We start from the raw sequence: 21,324 nt of genomic DNA, 5'->3' as shown, positions 1-21,324 counted from the left end.
TAAATAAATGACAGATTTTAAACAGGTATTGTAAAATATGCTTGAAGAAATATTTGGTAGGAAGGTTGAATTAACAAAACGATTGTTTCTTCTTACTTTTAAGTGGGTTACCAATGCTGATTAACAATTTGAAGATAGTAGAGAAAAAAATCTTAACGTGCAGGTAGAATTCACAATTAAACCTACTTGTCAGAATTTTATGATGATAATTAATAAAAATGTAGATATGAAAAGTAGAATTATGGTAGATGAGGCTCACTAGAAGAACCTAAAAAATGGTTGTCATGACTGCAATATAAGGATAAACAGGATATGTACTAGGGGAGTATCATTAGCAAGTCAGATGAGAAAGTGACAGTTTTTTTACACCTACGATAGATGAGAAAGTGACCAGCAAATATGCCAAAGAGCAAGAAAATGATGACAAGCCAAAGAACTAACAATGCTGTTGTTTTAAAAGCAAGGTTTTAGTATTTAGAGTGGAACAATTGTAAAATATCATGGAGTTTCTCTGTAAATGTTTAATTAGCTGTATAAACTATGTCCTTTTGTAACATGCGAAATGTAACTTGCAATTATTGTGGAGCTTTTCTGCCCAGGCATCCACTGAAAATGGGCTCTTCTTGGCCCAGTGAACTTCCCTGGTCATCAAACTTAAATAAATAAATAAGTAAATAAACAAACAAATATCATCCTGAATGAGGGTAGTGATGCTTGTGTTCAGTGAAGTTATATATCTACTACAGGTGCCAATGTGGTAGCAGCTTACTCACTGCCACTTGCTCAAAAAAAGGCAAGGGCTGTAACTCCTACTTACCTTATCCCCTGTAACTAATTAGCACTCCCAACACCCGACACTATAAAACTGTATAGCCTTGCCAGAGCCCTAACTCTTAACTCTAACCCTAAAACTCTCATCCAGTTCCAAATCCAAGTCCTCGCTGATTTCCCCTAAGCCCGCTCTCACTTCCTCTACAACTGTTTGCACATACTCATATTTAAGTTTGAGTGACAGCCTATCTGAACTACAAGATTCTCGAATCCCTAACTTGGGACATAAGCGCTTGTAAGAGAACCAAAATTACATTGTTTTTGTCTGCTATAACATGAACATTAAACGATAACTGTGTTTGTATTCCTAACAATAAATGTGTTAGAAATTATAGAATAGTTCATTTCTCAGAGTGCAAAACATAGTTTTTCTCATCTTAGCAAAAGTAAACAATATTCAAAAAAAGGCCACTTTCACTAAGCTGAGTTCATCCAAGCAAAATTTGAATTGTGCTTCAGTGATCTGAGTAGCTACTGTGATTATGCATTTTTATTCCTTGAGGTCTAATATTACAGTTGACTGATACTGCTATCAGTGCAGGGTGTTTCCATAAAACACATTAACATTATTTTTTTCTTAACAATGAACTAGATTCAGAATACACCAAAAGGAGACTTGTTAAATATTTGAGAAAGGAAAATCCAGGTTCCACTAGAAAACTGGGCAAGTGTTTCCTTTCTCTGAAATGTGTTGCCTGTTAAGTGTATCATCATACATAGTGTGGATGTGAGGTGGTGGTGGTGGCAGAGGAGGGGGTGCAACCACCTACATAGTGCCTGTTTACAGAATAAGAACTGCCATGGCCTTTGTACACATTCATTCCCTATAGGTTTACAAACATGCAGATGTCATTGGAGTTGTATATTTCTGTTTATCTTTATGTATACTAATAACATTTGAACATTTGAGCTGCACGTTTAATTATTAATAATGTATATTATTTTAAAGATAGTTCAACTAATCATTCTTCAATGTGCAAATCCTGGAATACAGTTTTAAAAGGGTCTTTCACATAGCAGTTTTACACCTTGTGCTGCCACGGGTTAAAAAGTACATAAAATATGTATACAAACTGAAGCGACTACAAACAAAGACAGAACATTTCCATGAATAAATTGCTGCAAGACAGTTTGCATGATGTACTATGCTATGATGTCACATTTTTGTTTGATGACTTCACCGCACAGACTAGCAGTAACAGGAAGGGTCTGAATATTATCAGTGAAATGTGTGACTCTGCCCCTAATATGAATAATGATGGGAAACAGCATATATAATCCAGTGCAAAAGTGCCTTAACCAGGAGTATATTCTTTAGTCACAAGAATATATACTCAAAGTGAAATGGACATTACCAGCACTCCTACCCAGATATAGCTAGGTCAAATATACATAAGTAACTTGGCAATCAAGGCTGAAGGATATGCATGTGTAAAGTGCTGCAGATTGTAGGTCAGATCACGATCTCTTGTTTGGGAAAATGCAAGTAAAAATTAAAGGACATAAGGAAAGATTATTTCACTGATAGAACAGCTTGCTGATAAATCAGCAAAGGAATCACATGTAAATGGTTTCATCAAGAGCTGAGAATAGCTTTTTGCACTGCAGCACTCAGAAATTTTGATGACCAGTGAATTATTTCTTTCCTCCTTTTGTAGGTGCAAAGTCCAGGCACTTACCAATCTGCATTCTCTGAGAGATACTGTGTGGTCTGCATTATTAAGCACACTGTTGGTAATATAATGCTTGTCTACTTGGTTTTGTTGTTCCTTAACCCACATTCTGCAAAACCATGTGGGAGGTTTATTTTTCCCTTTCCAGTCTTTTTTTCTCTTACTTCTAGTTGCATGTAACCTAATATATTATCCTTCGGTAGTATAGTGAAACTGTTAACCTTGAAAATGACACAGATCTGGTTCTGTTATTATTTTTTCTTACATCCAAAACTGAACTTTGTGACACTGATATTTATTTGTTTTTAAACTGTGTGGTCTTCATTGATGTTAATGCACCAAGCTTCCACTGAACTATACTAAAATAAGAACATTGCTGCTTTCAGAATATCGCATGTTTCCTGTTTGACAAGCATCCAGTTCCTTCATAGTTTCACTGAGTCTCTTTAAAACATGCTGAAGTTGATTATTTATTATTCAGTTCATAATTGGAATCCTATAGTTTGTTAGTCACAGATAACATGCCTTTCAACTGTTCAGAGCATGCCTCTCAACCTCTTAGAGCAAGAAATCTGGACAAAGCCATAAATAATTAAGGGGGGGACAAAGGCCCAAAATAGGGACAATTTTTAATACTGCCCTTTCAAACTTGGAAAGTAGATATAATAAACAGCATGAATATTCCTAAGGGTATGACGTTTCTACTCAAATGTCTGTCATTATTTTTTTACTTAAATCTTCAATGATTTGCTAGAAAACCACAATTTTACGAAAAATGGACCAAAAACATGATGCAAAAATCTGGACATTCTGCGAAAATCTGGACAGTTGAGAGGTAGTTGCACTATGAGGTTGAGTAGTATGTTTGTGTTAAGCAACTGCTAGTATTGATTCAGTTTTCAGTTCTCCATTGTGGATGGGGACTTGAACAGATTAGAAAGTTGCGTTACCTCTGCATAAAACCATCTCAGTGTACATATAATAAATAACAAGCCCACAAAACAGGAACTGTTAGCTCAAATGAATCAATGTGCAGTTTAGAGATTCAAGTAAAAATTGCAATTATTTTCCTCCTTACCTGATATGGTGTATACATTAGCTTCCCCCTCCATAATATGTTAAGTAAATAAGCAAAATTATGTACAAGGCAGAAACAACCAGTATAATATATTAATCAGAAGTAATCTGATATAATATGATATAGAACACTGAAAGGTTCTCAAACTCTTAAGGAAAAAAACAATATATGTCTCCACACCCTTTCCCATCAGCAAAACATAGTGACCACAATAATATTTTAAAGTGGATATCTAGTAACAACACAATTCATTTTATTTGTTCATAGGTTCATAGGTTTATACTAGGCTATCTGCCCTAAGGCATTTATAAGCCTAGCCCAAAGTTTTGTGTTATTCTTTAATTCCCTGGAAGATCTGTTTTTACTACCACATATATGAGCAAGAACAATTAAGCGCATGCTTCTTAGTTGTCCAGTATTTCACAGAATTGTGTTTTTCTAGCAAATCATCGAGGACCGAAGTAATTAAAAATGACAGAAATGTCAGTTTCAGAAATCATATTGTTCAGAAATGCATCCTAATGCAAAACCTGTTATTCTAGCAACTTTCTAAGTTTGTTAGAGCAATATTTAAAATATGTCCCGGATTGTGGGTCTCTGCCCTGCATTATTATTTTCTTCTTATTTATTTAGTTTATTCTTTTGTCCAGAATTCTTGCACTAAGATGTTGAGAAGTATGACTAAGCTTACACTGTTTTCATTAGTAAATCAGGAAGTACTGTACAAATGTATCAGTGGACCTTCATTTTCAGCTGTTTCTGCATTGCTTCCAAATTCATTGGGTAAAAGGTCAATATGTAAGTGACTCTCACAGATGCTTCAGTTTTGTTTGGCGATGTTCTGTAATCAAGACTGGTTTCCTGTGGTTCTAAAATCTCGCTGCCAAAATCAAACTATGTAGATACTTCTTTTAAAGAAGCTTGGCAAAGCTAATCACTGTGCTTTGAATACTTAATTCTTTTATGTTTTATTTATTTTATTTGTATTTTATGATCAAGGTAATGTACTTATCTATGGGAGACTTATTTCAGCCATGAATGGACTATTGGAAAACAAGCATGTTTTAAACAATTCTAATTTCAGATTAAATACATTTTTAGTTTGACATTAAATACTTCCATTTCAAACTGGTACATAAAGTCATACATAACTGGCTATAAATACTTCAAAGCAGTAAGCAGAAGACAGTAGTTAGTATTCCAGTGCTGTAAATGTGAAGTGGTGTATGTACCATACCTACACAATGTGTTCTGGGAGTAAAGAAATCATGTTGTAAAATGTGGGGATGTTAGATAAGTGTGGATAAAAACCCTTCTAGAGGGAGGTGGAAAACATTAGTCCTACTGGGAAAAGGAATGGAGAGAGGAGTATAATGCTCAGGCAGCATTTAGGTTTTTTGAAGTGGTGGCGCTCTAAGTGTTCTGTTTGGTCTTAACTCAATGTGATTGATGTTTCTATAATTGTTGGTTTCTGTATCATGCTAACAGGCACTTTTTGACACAACCTTACTGCTCACAGTCAGGCCTATGTATGAATCCTGTCCTAAGTTTTATATTATTATTATTATTATCATTATTAAAACAATTCTGGGATAACAGGCTTAAGAAAAAAAAATAGCCAACTAGAAATTCTAGAAAAGCAGGCATTTAACAAAACATATAACCATACACCATGATAAATGTGTCAATTAAACAAATTTTAACATATCTCACTGTACAAAATAAATGTATTTTAAAAAAAAATATATGCACAGTAATATACATGGCTATATCCATGATATACATAGATCTGGATATTTTCTACATGCTGTAAGATTTGGATGACAAAATGCAATATTTCCATTGTACACACATTGCTTCCATGGATTGTCTTCTTGTGGTGTCATGTATGGTACCTGGTGATTATCCATACCCTCCATTTATTTTCCAGCATAACCTATGTGTTCCCTGTTGCTGTCTGTTCCTGTTTCATGTAATTACTGCACCACATGTAAAAATTGCCATGGCATGTGGCATTCACCATACACCTACCTGCTGTGCCATGTTCATGTGTACATTCTGATTACCACACCTTGGTGTGTATTATTCTTTCTTTGCAGTATGTTTCCTGAATACAGCAGTGTTTTTCATACACTTCAGCTTTCATTGTGTGAAATTTCATATTCAAAACTTGGTAGCAGCTATAATAAATAATGTAAAACACTAGTTACCTTTGTCCAATGTTATGTTAAAGTAAAGCAATTAACCTGGTCCAGCAGTGCATTGTCATTATGCACAGCTGGACTAATGGACTGCATCTTTACAAATATTTATTACAGCATTTAGTTAATGTAGTCTAGAGTATTGTATGACTTTAAATCAAATTATGTAAACAATGTCAGTAATTTTCAGCAAAAGCATACCTGTAGTCAGTATTTTCATAACTAGGACTCATAAAACATCCCTAACTGCGTAAAGAATGCTAAGCTAAATGTTGTAGTTTTGCTAGGCACTGTAACATTAAGAGCTGGCAGGATGTAATTAAAGTCTACTCTTTGTAATCTTATGAAGCAGTGGGTCATAGTAGCACATGCAGTGACCCTCACTCACTCTGTATAGCTGCAAAAGATATCTAGGTGACTTTCAAAGTAAGGTAGCAGTCTTCTGTGATTTTTAAGCATGTGTACCTCATGAAGAGAACTGTTCCTCATTTTTAGTCTTAAAAATCCCTTATTCCTCATTGTTCTACATTGAAAGCTTCTGACATACATTTATTGTCAATAATTGTTTTCACTGATATCCATGATAAATAACACTGAATCATATTAATTCATCGAAATAACTTTTTCTAAGTATAAAAGAACACTTTAACCATCCTGTGAGCTTCCTAGTTGAATATGTTAAGCTATTAGTAGGCATTCCAAATTTTCCTGTTTGTTCCACATTATGAGAGATAGTGCTTCACATTCTGGAGATGGAAGGTTGAGAGCTGTGGTCATAACATACTTTGTTTGACTGCACAGTAAAGTATATTTATTTATTGCGTTTGTTGACCAGGAAAGTCAAACTGAGTGCAGATTCCCTTTTTCAGCGGAGTCCTAGGGAGAAAAGCTCCAAACTGTACATACTACATAAACATTTATATATACAGTAGGAAAAAAAAGCATTCTAGTGAATGAAGACATTTTGTAAGTAAAAATTTCTACTGGTATAGAAAAGTCATTCAATATTATTTTGAAAAGTCATAGTAATGGAGTTATTGCTTACAGTACAAGGTACAGGTACAGGTTATTGTTTTGAGCAAAGGAAGACGATGAGCATAATTCATATATAAAGACTTAAACTTCAGTGGACCAGTAGCATTGTATTCTTCAGTAAACCACTTGCATAATAAAGACATAAAATAGACATAAACTTGATCAAAGAAGGAGAAGGACTAGAAGTGATTGAAAGTGTGAAGAAGGATGGAATGGAGGGGAAAAAGAATACTCTGTAGATGAATATAAGAAAGGTGTTGTGAGCTGGAAAATGGGGGTGTAGTAGTCAAGTATGGTGAGTGGGTGAGGGGATATAGAGGAAGGGTTGTGGGAAAACGATGAGGGAAGTAGTTGAAGGTTAGCAAGAAGTATAGAATGTTGGTGTAGTCTAGGGGTACTTTTCCAAGTTTCGTACATGAGTAGAGTCACAGATTCTGCAGGTGTACCTTTAGCTTCTGTTTAAAATGTTTGAGACATTGTGCTATTTTTAGAGAGATAGAGAGGTATGATGTTCCATGCTCTGGTGACATAGTTTGAGAAAAGACTGTCACCAGTTGTACTGTTGGAGTTAATAATGTGGAGGAGCAGCATTTGGGTTCACTGGAGGGGTCGGTTTGGTTTGTAAGGCTGGAAAAGAGTTGACAGAGATGGACAGTTTGTAGCTTTATAGATGAGGTTATGAGTAGTCACAAGCTGGGGGTAAGATAGTAAGTGGGGTATAAAGGGAAGTGCATATGCTTCCATGATTATCTAATGAAGTTTCAAACACTGAGACGAAACTGCTTATGTTTTATGTTTTTTTTTTTTTTTTTTTTTATGTTTTATGTTTTTATTCATTTGGTTTATATTAGTTTACTTAATAAATTAAACCTTGGCTAGAGAAGTTTGCAGTTTGTTAAGTCTGCTGTGTTTTTTATACTAGTTTCTGCTTTCTTTTCATTTGTTTGGAGATTATTCTCCAGATTAGCCTTCTGTGTCCTGAGAGGCATACACAGAGGGCAACTAAGGTTACCACCTTTCGTCGTGACTAAAACCGGAGTAAAGCCACACACCCCGCATCACCAGTAACCCTGCCTGTCCCACCCCCCTCTACCTCTCACATTCCGCCCATTTTATGGCATCAGGATGACATCACCTGGCACGAAACGCCCTCTTTTTCTGTTCCTGCTACCTGCTTTCGGCTGATTTACTATGCTTTTCTGTAAAAAAGCATAGTAAATCAGCCGATTTACAAACTCCGATAGTCTGTTTCCTTTTTAAAACAGAATACTGGAGGTTGTACAGTGTTTTCCAAACTACCAGAGAATCAGTTTGATTTCCGAATAGTCCAGAAAAAAAACGGAGGGGTGGCAACTCTAAGGGCAACACTGGCTCTTCCCATGTGATCGACATGTGTGTAGGAAAACATGTAAGTGTCCCAACACATCCTTCTTCAGCCCATCTCGGAGTTATTCATATGCAAAATAAAAGGGCTAAGACTACCACAGGAATGTAAGACTAGGCTTCTTAAAACTCTCACAGATCAATAGCCTAGGAAATACTAATGATGCTAAGAACCTATAATAAGATAAACAGCACTTGGCTGTAGTATGACATGAGCAGTTCTAGAGAAGCACAAGTGCTAGATGTGATAGACATTCCAGCTAAGGCGACCTAACACAGCCCAGGTGATGAGTGCTCACATGTGCAATGTAGTAGCATTAATCTACAACTAGCTTCTGGCTAGCACAGCATTGTGGGTATGCATAGCATAGTGGCAACCTATTCAGCATATACATGGGGAATAAATGCAGTAGATAGGAAAGTAGGAAAAGGGAAAGAAGCAATATGAAAGGTTGGGAGGGAAGGAAGGGTTATTTTGTGGGGAATGAGACTCTTTTTATATTTAAAAAAGAAAGGATGGGTAGGTGGTGGTTGTAATGAAGGATACGATGGAGTTAGGAGAGCAGGCAATAAGGGCAGACAAGCAATTGTAGAACACACGCACACACATGCACGCACGCACACAATGATGGAGTACACACAAAAGTTGGCGAGGACAGTGAATGAATACATACATTCAGACAGTGTACAAGTGGTGAAAGGGAGGGTTGAATGATATGTAAGGAATGGGGAATTCTACATAAGGGGGAAAGCATACAGGCCAACAAAAGCCAGGCAACACTCATGTGGATGATAAATCATATGGGCCTGTTGCTCCATGAAATCTCCATTGGTGGGAGCCTGCCATTCACATAACTTCACCAGTGGTTGCAGAAGGCATGTGATGTTTCCCTTATGGGTATCCAACCACTCACGCACCTTGTCAGTCACTGTCCTCCACACCTCATGCCAACAGACACCCTCTCCACTTTCAAAGAGATTAGCCTTCTCCCATTTCCTGAGAGGCAGGCACAGAAGGCAACAGTGTCTCCTCCAGGTCATTTCCAACAGAAGAGCTTTCACATTGCATTGCTGAGAGACAGTGGTTGGTAGAAACTGAAGTTGTGTGGAGTCTTCCTTCTCCTCCTGCACAGCTGGGCATTCAGAAGGGTGACGGAATGGGAAAAGATCATCAGGCATACGTGTGAAAATAACAGCAGTGCAGATGAGAAGTGGTCTGCTGCAAAACACATATACACCCAAGTGCTTGGAGAAGCACTCCCATTATGTTGAGTTGCTACTCCTCTTTTGCCAAAAAGTAAAGACTGTACTGTTTTGCAGACATGTACAACAGTTAAGAAAGTTGAAGTCAGCTACACTGAAAAAGTAATGGTTGCACCACATTTTTGTCTCCCTCTTCTGGTCCTTTGCCTCCCATAGGTGAAGAAGTTGAGGGTGGCACCATTTCAGGTTGCTGTAGTGATTTTAACATTGCTCACCCAAATGGGCAATGTCAGTAGGATTGGTTAGCAATAATGCCAATTCATGCTAGGCATCTACTTTATCCAGTGGGTCATCATAATGGCCAAGCATGTGCTCCTCTGCAGGAAGAAAAGGAAAATATGACTTTCCTAGGCATACTAAACAAGAGTCCTGCATTCCTTTCAGTGTTAATTAGCTATGATTACTCAATCTGGTCTACTCAATGAGCAAAATGGTAACAGTGTGAATATGGGCAAAGGTTTCTGAATCATGTGTAATATAATGTAGCAATGCACCCAGGAGCTAGGACATGGCAGCAGTACTGAACCATGACACTGCGGGAAGACACATACTGTATGCAGCAACATGTCGATCACATGCTTCATGTTCACCATGACATACACATCTCCTACCAACATGCATGGGCAGTGCAAAGTGCATTGACTGTGACTCATGGCCAGTGGCTTTAACTGGCTTCATTAGCATGAGAACCAGCTAACTGGCTGTTTGTAGCATAATATAAAACATTGTCATCATTTTGCACAATGCTGTGCAAGACATGGAGCATCTCAAAGTTAAAGGAGCCCTTTCTGATAAAGTATATCAGCAACAGTTTCAAGCTCTATGGTGGATATCAGTGTAGGTTAGATAAATGTCATGTCATATGTCTGACTGGGAACCAGTGCACTTGTATGGCTGTGTACCATTTGCCTGTGGCTGGGGGTAGTTTCATCCAGGAACATAGAAAAACATGGCAAGAACATGCCACAAGGGGTGTGTTGTTCAAGGAGCATATATTGAGGCATGGTTGCAATATGTAAAGTGAGCAAGCTTGTGCATAGCACTAATTGCAACTGAGAATCAGGTGCAGAAATAGAGAAGGCTGTGATCATAGTTACATGCATTCCACAGCACACCATGCACAACTACTGAATGACTTGTTTTGCTGGTACTTTTCCATTATCGGGGCAACACATGTAAAGAGCACTTACAGTGTTAGCCCGTGCTCACATATGTAGGCATCCACAGCAAATATACCTGATAAACTTTTAATATTTTTTGTTATACTTTATGACCACTGAGTTCCATGTGCCTTTCTGCTGAGATGTTGTTGTCTTTTCTTTCCTACTACAATGTTGGTTTTGTGCTGTAAGGTTCGTTTTGAGGCCTAAAACTGTCAATGGGAGGAAGGTAGGGGAATAGCTTGAAAACAGTGTTGTATCGGGAGCTTTTCTTCTTTGAAACTATGACCTGTAACTGGTCCTCCATGGCAAGAGTGTTGAAATTCTACTTTAAATCTGCACAGAAAAGTGAGGAGGTCAATATATGTTTGACGTGTAAGTAGATTAAAAGTATGAACACGGTAGTTATTGTAGTACTGTTTGACACTTGAATTTACAGATGCAAGTGTAATATCATGTTCTGCGTCATGTTTATAAATCTCTGTGCATTTTCAAAACGTCGCGACAAACTCTTTTCTGAAAGACTACTGTTTCCGTTCTCTAGAAATAATTACGTTTTAGTTTCCATGCTTAGAATGCATGTGATATGCCATGGTGTTCTGTATTATGTTGTGTTCGTTTACAAACATCTTAATACTTTTAAGTGAGATTTCTTTATGTTTCATTTGCTCGCTTGGTACGCTGGAAGGAGAAATACTTTACACGCGATTGTTGAGCTGAAAGCCAGTGCCTTCTCTTGTCTTTTAACCAGGTGTGTGTAAAATGTAGAAATGATATCTCGTTTTTTTAAATATTATGCGGTAAAATACTTTTACACACGTGGTTATATTAACAAGTGACTGGATTCTGAGCTCATCAACTGCGTAAAAAGTGTTGCCCCGATAACGGAAAAGTACCGTTTTGCCTACAAGTATATGGTTACTATTATAGTGACCCAAGAGATAAATGAGTGCTAAGTGGTCTGATGACCTAGTGAACCCATTTTAGTTTTGGTAAAGAGTTTGATCTTCCTGCAGAACCCATATTAACTTTTGTTTCCTGGGCATGTTTTGAGTTGTGGGTCAAAACACCTGTAACTCTAGAACGTATAGTTCTTAGTTCCACATCTGTAGCCTGCTTGGCACTGTATGCAACACAGTTTTCTTTTTGGTGCTTAACATACCAATATGTAAACTCCAAAATTATTTTTTTTTGTAGTTCACACTTACTGCACTGTCAAGGTTTATTTGACCGCCATTTCTGTATGTCTGACTTTAGATCTCCCCCCTTCCTACCTTTCCTCAAGTCAAGCATTTTTTGAAAGAGGTTTTGCATATCTGTCCACCTAGAAAATGTTCAACATACTTTCAAGATTCATCACAGAGAATGTGAGATTTCCAAGTCACTTTACTTAAAAGGTACACATTGTTTATTAGTGAATTTTCTGCCCATTTAAAACACACAGAGTTGCAAATGAAGTCATGTCCTGAAGTCATAGTGTGAATTTTCCTTGCACGCTTATATGTCATGTTTATTTCAAGGTTAAAACCACATGTATGTTGAATACACTAGTAAAACTGGTTTCATGGTTTGAAAAACATTGCTTAAAGTGCTGTTTGCTCAGATTTTTAATAAATCATTTTTCCTGGTATCATTTTCATGTTTCTTCCTTCCTCTTAGTCAATGATTAACAAACTCAGTGATGACTGAATAATAGATTTTATGTGATTAAGTATTGCAATTGTTTACACATGTCATTCAGATTTCTGTGTAAGCAGTTAACATTTAATGTCATACCTCCATGTAAATGAAAGTGTTTAAGGGCATGCTATTTTGATACATTCTATGAATCCATGCACATTAGTGTTTTATACTTTAACAGGTGTTAAATTTCATTCCTCTGATTTGTTTGGTTTGAATTTTACAGCAGAACCCTAAGTTAAAGATCGAAAATGTGAAGCCTTGATAGATCATTTGCTTTTAAAGGCGAGCTTTACATTCCTTGCATTCTTTCTAACTAGGTAACTTTCTGCACTGAAACCTCCTCATCTGATGACTAATCACTGTATATTGTTTTTATTTAACTAGAAGATCAGTGTATCTGAATCATAACAATGAAAGTGCACCCCATTGTTGAAATGCACAAGTCTCCTCTCAAGAGAGTATATGACAGAGTGAGGGGACCATGATTCCTGCCTTCCCTGCTAACTAAGATTTCTGAGGTCTAAAATTCTTTTGGTTAGGAATCTGTGTTTTTTGAGTTTTTTTATGCCAAAGGGTGCATTATATTCTATAATAAGTTAAACGAGATGCCCTTTGTTATTAATTGTGTGGTATAGAAGGATTTTTTTACTTCAGTTACTACATGGTGGTTATAGGAGAGGAGGCCATCAACCTAGGTGCCCAATTCTGTGAGTGCAGACTCACTGGAGAGTGAGGTGTCATTTATACAGTAGGTAGTAAGAATTTGTTGTTTGTTGAAGGAGATGCTATTAATTTCCTAGCATTCAGTTTCAGTCCATTTTTTGGTGCAGCACATTAGTTACATGAAGGGTAATAGTATCATTGGTTGATTTAACAACCTGTAACCATGTAACCTCCTATTTACAACAATGCTTGTCAGTGTTTAGGTTACAGGAATAAATGCCAAAAAAAGAGGGAGTCTAATACATACCCATGGAAATTCCACTTGTCACCTTTTCCTTCACTGAGAAGGCATCACTGACCCTGATAACATGTGTTCTATCCTTGTAATAACGCTCACAGATAGAATCTTTTAAGTCAAGCAAGAGTTCATTTACAGTGAGCATGAGAAAATTACACTGTCATAAGATACCAAATGCTAGAAGGCTGGCAACAGAAGGAGAGGAAGTTTGCTGTCTCTTTATGCTGTCCAGGGCTGTTTTATTTAATTTAACTACCAAATCAGACTTGTTTGAATCAATGCTTGCCAAAATATAATACCAAAAACTGTGATTCAAAAAAACCTATAATCAGACAAACATTTTTGCAAGAGGTAAGCTCATCTGCACCACACGTGTGGTGGTAGGGGGCTCCACTCCCATATTTACTAAATTATATATGCTAAGTCTATAGCTATATTACAGCAGAGAATAGGGCAAAAACATTTCAAAAATGCTCTGCCAGCTTGACAATGCAACACGTTGAAGTGAAATTCAATATAACATTTATTGTTTGAACTAAGGACTTTCCACCAGCAATGCTGCAATGACCTACATATAAGACATTACATTTACACCGAGGAAATGAAGGAAATGAAAATAAGTGGCCATATAGGATATTACCAGCGCAGCTAGTAATAAGGCAGTGCAACTCCGCACAAGCACATACAGCCTGGAGCAGACAAGAGACAGCCACCTATTAAATGTTTGAATGTGGAAAAAAGGATTTTTGCAGTAAAGACTTAGGGAAAACTTCACCTGCACACAATAACCACTGTATAGCTATAACTACTGCTGTGATGAGCTCAGCACAACTGAGTGCAACTAATTTCAGTATATAGCAAATAGCAAAAAGTAAAAGGCAAATGAAAAGCAGTTATAAATGTGACCACTTGGTGCTTAGTTACCTGGAAATAGCAGTAATTTATGTGGTCTCACTGCTAGAACCACTATAGGCTCAAAATGGCACTCCCACTAGGCCAGATGCAATCCAATTATAAAGAATGAAAACAGTTATTTAAATGGAAAAAAAAGCAAGTAGAGTAGATTAAATTCAGCAAAATAGAAAAGAAATTTAAGTGCAGTGAATAAATACAAAAAAAACGCGAACTTTCTTGAGTTGTTTCTGGTGTAACAGATGTTCAGTGCAACTTCTCATGGTGGAAACAAAACAAGCCCAGCTCTTTGTAGTCTTAAAAATCAACAGGTGGGTGCAGTTGATCTCACTGTATAGAAAACAGAAATAGCAGCGATTAATGTGCTATCTCTACAAGAGCTGCTAATGTCTCAAGATGGCTCCCACCCTATGCCAGGAGCAGTGAAAACTGAATGCGACCATCATATAACTAGAGATGCAGTGGTATAAGAGCATATTTAGACAGAACCTCAGAGAATTAATATTTTGTGGTCAGAGATCTTTATGTCAGCTTATCTGTGAGCCACTTATCCACAAGTTATTCATCTTATACACTTAAAACTCTGTTTGTTAATGTACCTGTCTATCTATCCATCCATCCATCCTTATGTGTGCGATTTATTCTTTGACCAGAGCATAGTCTTGAACTCATATAGTGAAATGATGTGTATTCTGGGAATCTTATAATGTATTTTTTTCCATGTGTAGCTTATACATTCATCTATTTAATTGTGCATGTTGAGAAAGTTATTGTCAGTTTGCCCTAATATGCAAGTTTGAGAAAAATGTAAGGCATAGTATATAGTTAAGTGACTGTTGATAATTGCTTGGTAGCTAGGTGGTGGCTTACAATTCCTTGGTCAGTGATTACTTGAAATGTTCTCTGAAGTACCCTCACTTTGACATCAAAGCTTGAAGGTTTTGTTACCCAGTAATAAAAAAGTAACCACTGACCAGGCTGTTGTGAACAACCGACCATTATTACAGGCAGCCCATGGGGAAGTTAAAAGCAGAGACATTAGCTGTTATATCTTTATTTTTATAATCCATTTTATAACGCTTTGCATCTTCCTTGAAACCTGCAGATCTGAAACCACTGAACATTCTTCTTTTGAATGCGTAGAATGTTTGCTTTTCGTATTCTAACAGATTATTTTTTTTAATTCAGGTTTATTTGGGTGTGTAATCCTAATCATGAAATAAATCAAATTAAGCACATTAACCTCTAATAACAAAATTAAACAGTAACTATAGCAGAAATAAAAACAATTGAATCAAGTTATGTGTTGTGAGAAAACCATAAGTTAAACCTCATATGTGAGATTAAATATGTGTATTTTAAAGGATGGTTTAAAAGAGGTGAGGATCAATGATATTCGCTGTCAGACTGGCAGAAGGATGTTAATATGTGGCCCTTGAAAAGCAAACAAAGATCACCTAAGAACTTAAGCTGCACTTTTAGATTCTCCAACAGCCCCACCTTAGATGCATTTAAGGCTCTGGCAAGCTAATACCAGGCCGGTAGTTCTTTAAGATACAAGGGAGCTAAGAAAAGTGAAGATGTACTACAACAGAAATGCATCAGGACTTAATCATGCCACTGAGCATCCATAACAGTCATGTTTATCAGCATGTAACTTATTTTTGTTTCATTTGCACAGCCTGGTAAGTATGCCTACTTGCATCATAATTAAAATGCTCCCAAAAGACTTCAGTGTTTTTCTGATTGCTGTAAACACACATCTGTGATAATCTTTAAATCTTTAAAACTATGTGCTTCTTGACCCAAGTCACATGCTGCCAGGTATTGGAATGTTCCAAGAATTTAGTTTTGAAGCATTAACTTTTTCTTTCTTGCATTAATTTAAGAATCATTTTATATTTTATGTGGGGATAAATGAAAGTGCAAGGAAGATTCTTTCACATCGTAAATTATGAGTAGAGCAACACTAAAACAATTTTTCGGATGACAATTTGTTCTGATTAAGCTACCTCACTAGATTTGTGTGTCAGTCACAAATGACATTTTTATGAGGTATAAAATGAAGTTGTAAATATGAATGGCTAAGCTATTACAATGCTATTACATGTGCATGTTCTGTATTTATGTGTTTTATTTTGTTATCCAGTCACAATAATGCTACAGCAAGAAGATTTAACAATTTGAGGTGGCATATGCTGATTTTTGAGCCATGGAAGGAGGTAGCAGTGAAGCACAGACAGAACAATATACACAGCCACAACAGACAGGGGATCCATGTAGCAACAGCTTACGATCAGAACTCGGCACAAACCTTCTGAGTTCCAAATCCATGTTGCTCAGTGTAGAAAATCAGGACTGTAGGACCAGCAGTTACTCTGGACATTTTGATTTTGTCAGTCCTCCAGTTCAGCTAATTATAACATCTTATGACTCCAATCCAGATCCCCCTGAACACTACAACACACATTTCTTGTTTAATCGACAAGCCCCTGCCAGGATTTCTACTTCCCCAACTCTGAGAAGACTGAGAAAAGGCTCCACTATCCTGAGTTCATCATCAGACTTTGCTGTCTCAAGATTTGGAAGTCGGCATAATATTAATAAAATAAATCCTAGGAAAGAAAATAAGAATGTCAAAACTGAAACTTCAAGTCAATATGTGTCATCTTCACAATGCCAAATGTACCAGCAGTCGTGTTCTGAAGAGAGCAAGACAGATAACAAGAATTCAGTGGATTCCTTGCTTTCTGGTATGGTTATTGATGGAACTAAAAATCAGTATCAAAATGGTACTTGCTGTACCCAAGGACATCAGCAGAGTGTACCTGACGAGCAGCCATCCTTGATCTGTGAAGAGAAACACGAGCAAAGTACAGAAATCTTGGAAAAGGATGTACAGGTATGTCAGCAAAAATATTTTCCCTTTAATGCAGCACATCTGTACCACCTACAGTATTTAGGATATCTGACTTTTTCACAGGAATATAATTGAATCGTTTCACAATTTTTTTTCTCAGAAATGTTAAAATATAACTCTATTGAATGGGAATTATTTAAGCTGTCTCTCTGTCCATTTATGCAAGCACACATTAAGCTTCTTGTGTTCTTATATAGTACTTGTGCTTCAGTGATTTGAGACTTACCATTTTAATGTTCTCCAGATTTGTACTTGTTAGTATTATATTTAGAGGTAGTGGCATATACCATAAGATACATTTTATTGTTTATGATAGTGGATACCACTGTAAGATACATTGCCATGGGATGATAATGGTTGGCAGATAATGAGATATAAAGACAAATACTTTGAACTCCAGCAAGTATTTCAAGTACACTGTCTTTTTTTCCTAAAAAGGTACTTCTTATTAATTAACCCCCAGTTAAAGATCCAGATGCAAAGAGGAACACTGGGCTTTTTTAAGGACATGATGCCTGTTATATTTCATGTAAGAAAAAAGGAAGAAAACACTACAGGGGTACTGTACCTCCATGCAAAAACTGTATAGATTCAAACCAAAGGATGGCAGGTACTACACGACATTCGAAGCAAACCACTGAAAATAGCTTAAAAAGTACTTCTTTATCCCACAAAGTAAGCGCGTTCGCGTCTCCAAGGTTGTTTCTTCAGACTTGAAAACAATTACAAAGCATTCAAAATCCATTGAAATATACCTTCACTCCTACCGAAAGCAAATGAAATGTGTTATAAAAATCACATGATGAAATCTCTTAATAAAAACACTTAAATACAGTCCTCTTGAACTAACTGCATGCACACATATAGTTGATTCCATATGCATGTGCATATATATAAAATTACTAAAATACATATTCTAAACTTCTTTCATATGAAAGAAGAAATCTGTTAATAATCTTATATACATTTGACTTTCAAACCAGTTACACTAACATATCCTAAGTTATATTTCATGAACCTCCATAACCACCTTTGTATGAGCTAAGCTGGGCAAGGCTAAACAAGGTCTCAGGTAAAAAGAAGCAGCAGGCTTTATTTGTGGTTTACACTTCTCAGGAAAGTAATTGGAGGCGGCAGGGTCCAGGTTATGTAATGTACGACAGACTGAAAATATGCCATTTGTTGATGTGAACCATGCATTTTCTCCAATAGTTCCAAGAGTATGATGTTTTTTATTAGAGCCAAGTTAGATTAACACCTGTACAGGAAAGTCACCGTCTTTATCTGTATAACTCACAGATATTGTAACTGATCTAGAAGAACACTGAATTTATCATACCTTGTTTGGTTGGTATTTAAACTATTGAGCATGCTTTGTTATAAGTGAGTGATTTCACTGGGTCCTTCTTCAGACATTTTGTGCTGCATTTAAATAATAACCCCATGGCCAATTAACTAAGAATAAAGAGCAAATATGAGCTTTTGTTTATAATTTTCTTTACATTGAGCTTATGCAGCTCTGAAAGTATTTAGAGATGGGGTGGGTATAAATGAAGTCCCCACACTAGGGTTGCAATAGGATTGTGCCTCCTGCAAAAATACTTCTGTATTTCCCAGAATGCTCTGATTTACAAGTTTTTTTTTGTATATTGTTCTATAATTGTAACATATTTTTTTCATTTCTATTCTTGACAAAATGAGACTGAAACACTCCTATCTGAAAAGAGATCCATGACCAGCCTACGTAACCATGTGATAGGTAGAAGGGCACTGCTGTCAGGACTTAAATGTTTTAGTCAGCTTTGTTAGCCTGTGTGTAACCTATACTCCCAGAGTACAGTAGCTTCTCTTTTGGCTTTTCTCGGTTAGGGGTCACCACAGTGGATCACCGGTCTGCAGATTGATTGACAGTGGAGTTTTTATGGTGTTAAGATGCCAGCCTGGCACCCAATCTTCACACACACACACACACACACACACACACACACACACACACACACACACACACACACACACACACACACACACCCCTACCTGCATGTCTTTAAAACTCACTCAGCTGCAGGGAAGACATGCAGACTCCAAACAGAAGGCGGTCCAGCCAAGAACTGAACCAGAGAACCTCTTGCTGTGAAGTGACAATGCTAACCACTCTACCACTGCTAAAGGATTAAATTACTGAGTAAGCTAAAACTTGGCTGTTAGGTAAAATGGTGGGGTTGGAGCTCTAAAACGGAGTAATCTGTGAGTGAAAGCAGGGGACTACCAGGGAGTTAATTACATACTGTTGCATACCTTTTTATGAAAGAAAGCTAGATCTTTGGCATTGACTTACTTGGGGCTTGCAAAGAAATTATCAGAGATTCCTGCTTTTCTGGAAATTTCTCTGCCAATGGCTGGAAGTGTGTATTCTTGCTACTGCGAGCTCCATTCTGAAAAAAAAAATGTGTAAATTGGGGCTGTTCTTTTATGGAAATTGTCCCAATCAGTTTGTTAAAATACTGTTTTGCAGACTGTCTAACTAATGCAAACACAGTACTTTTATTTTATGTCTGGGCTGTGCATATACTTTGGAACTGAGTGTTAAGAATCAAGCAAGAACATAAAATAGTACAGAGATGTTTTGTTTACTTTAAGATTGCAAAAAAACCCTAGTTAGTTTGATTGATTGATTTAAGACTGAGTAAATATTCTGTTTTGCTTCTGGGAAGTTTCCCTTTAGTAAAGACTGTTTTGTTTCTGTGCTTTAAGACTGTCGATTTTTTTGTTCATATCACATAATTCTTATTTTTTTGTACTTTTTGCTTTCACTCTCTGTCAATCATCAGTCACCTCATGACCACTTAGCTTATTCATTCCTCATCATCTGGCAAGGGTTGACCAGGAGGGATCATCATTCAGACAGCTATCAGGGATGTTTCAAGGCTGGGTAATATAGTTTTCTCCTTTTAATTTCCCTGTCCCTACTGCATGCACCTGGCAAGGTGTAAGGATGGAGTGTGCAATGAGATGACAGTGGAGGATGTCCCCTCACTTCCACAAGAGACATTCCCGCAAAGAATCCCTGCCTTACACCTCCAAGGCCCTGAGCAGTGAGCTTCCCAGTCTATACCAGAACGTTTCACTACTCAGTATGTCTCTGAGTGTGCACCCCCCCTCCTTTTCTGGCATCTTCAGTGCCATGGCCTACAGTCATACCTTGAGAATTTGGGTAGCAGTCAGAAATCCATCCCCTGCACCAAAGAGCCAGGTGGAGATACTAGGAAAATATTAACTGTATGGAAGTTCTCCCATTCCAGAAAAACATTTCTGGTGACTTTGAGTTTTACAGGCCTTTGACAATTTTGAAAAAACAAATTCAGTGTAGCAGCCCAAAACAAGAAAACATGGACAAGATGGTTGAAGTTTTGCTGCAGTATGCCGTATAGCAACAAGAATGCAAAAATGCTAGAGCACTATTGCCATACAACAAACCACTGTTGCCACGTAGAAGAGCTTTCAGCAGTGTTGCTGTACAAAAGGCAATAGTGTTACATCACAGTAAGAGAACAACCAGGCCTTGCTTCAAAATACTATAGGCATCCAACAAGAAATCAAGGCCCTGGCTGAAAAGAAAGAGCTCCAGTTAGGAAGGCCAGAAACAGGATTAAATGCAAGCCATCCAGGCTAGTCATTTTCTGTAAAAACATGAACCCAAGAGATGATGGAGAAGCCTTTCTGATTTTATTTGAATGAACAGTGGAACAAAATAAAAAAAAAGGCTAGAGCACCACTGAAAGTTAAATGGAAAGAAGAATCTGAAAATCATCCATTACTCTAAAGAGTAACCTGTGTTCTCAGCCTATCATTATTACCCATAACATTTTTAAACATTTTTTGTCCAAATGGATATTGATGAAGTAGTTATTACGATGGTCTTGTCACTTTATTATGATTAGGTTACTGATAGCCTTGAATGGGAAAGAACATCCCCTATGTTACTAGATGTAAGTTCAGTCCAAATGAATTTCATTGTGTCATGGTTGGAAAAGAGTGTCTGGCATTTAAATGGGCTCATACTGCCATTTATTACTATCACCCTGGTCACTGATCATGTCCTGTACACTTGGATGAGCCAGGGTAAAGATGGAGTGCCAGCATAACCTGCTGATATTTTGGCAGTACAGCCATTTTGGTTCATTGGAGCATCAGCCAGGAACTTATCATTGGAATGCTAATGGATTG

General features: G+C 37.1%; 1 protein-coding gene across 1 annotated transcript in view; it reads left to right on the top strand.

Moving 5' to 3' along the window:
• PLEKHG7 (pleckstrin homology and RhoGEF domain containing G7) overlaps positions 1–21,324 on the top strand; it is a 1,339,509-nt gene that overhangs the window by 375,486 nt on the left and 942,699 nt on the right. The window contains exon 2 of the mRNA XM_044087653.1: positions 16,330–17,082. Coding sequence (XP_043943588.1) covers positions 16,393–17,082 — 690 coding nt within the window. The 5' untranslated portion in view covers positions 16,330–16,392. The remainder of the gene's footprint in view (positions 1–16,329; positions 17,083–21,324) is intronic.

The sequence above is a fragment of the Protopterus annectens genome, chromosome 11.part0 (assembly GCF_019279795.1).
Source record: "Protopterus annectens isolate FY-2018-M chromosome 11.part0, PAN1.0, whole genome shotgun sequence".
Taxonomy (NCBI): domain Eukaryota; kingdom Metazoa; phylum Chordata; order Ceratodontiformes; family Protopteridae; genus Protopterus; species Protopterus annectens.
This window is presented reverse-complemented; position numbering and strand designations above follow the sequence as displayed.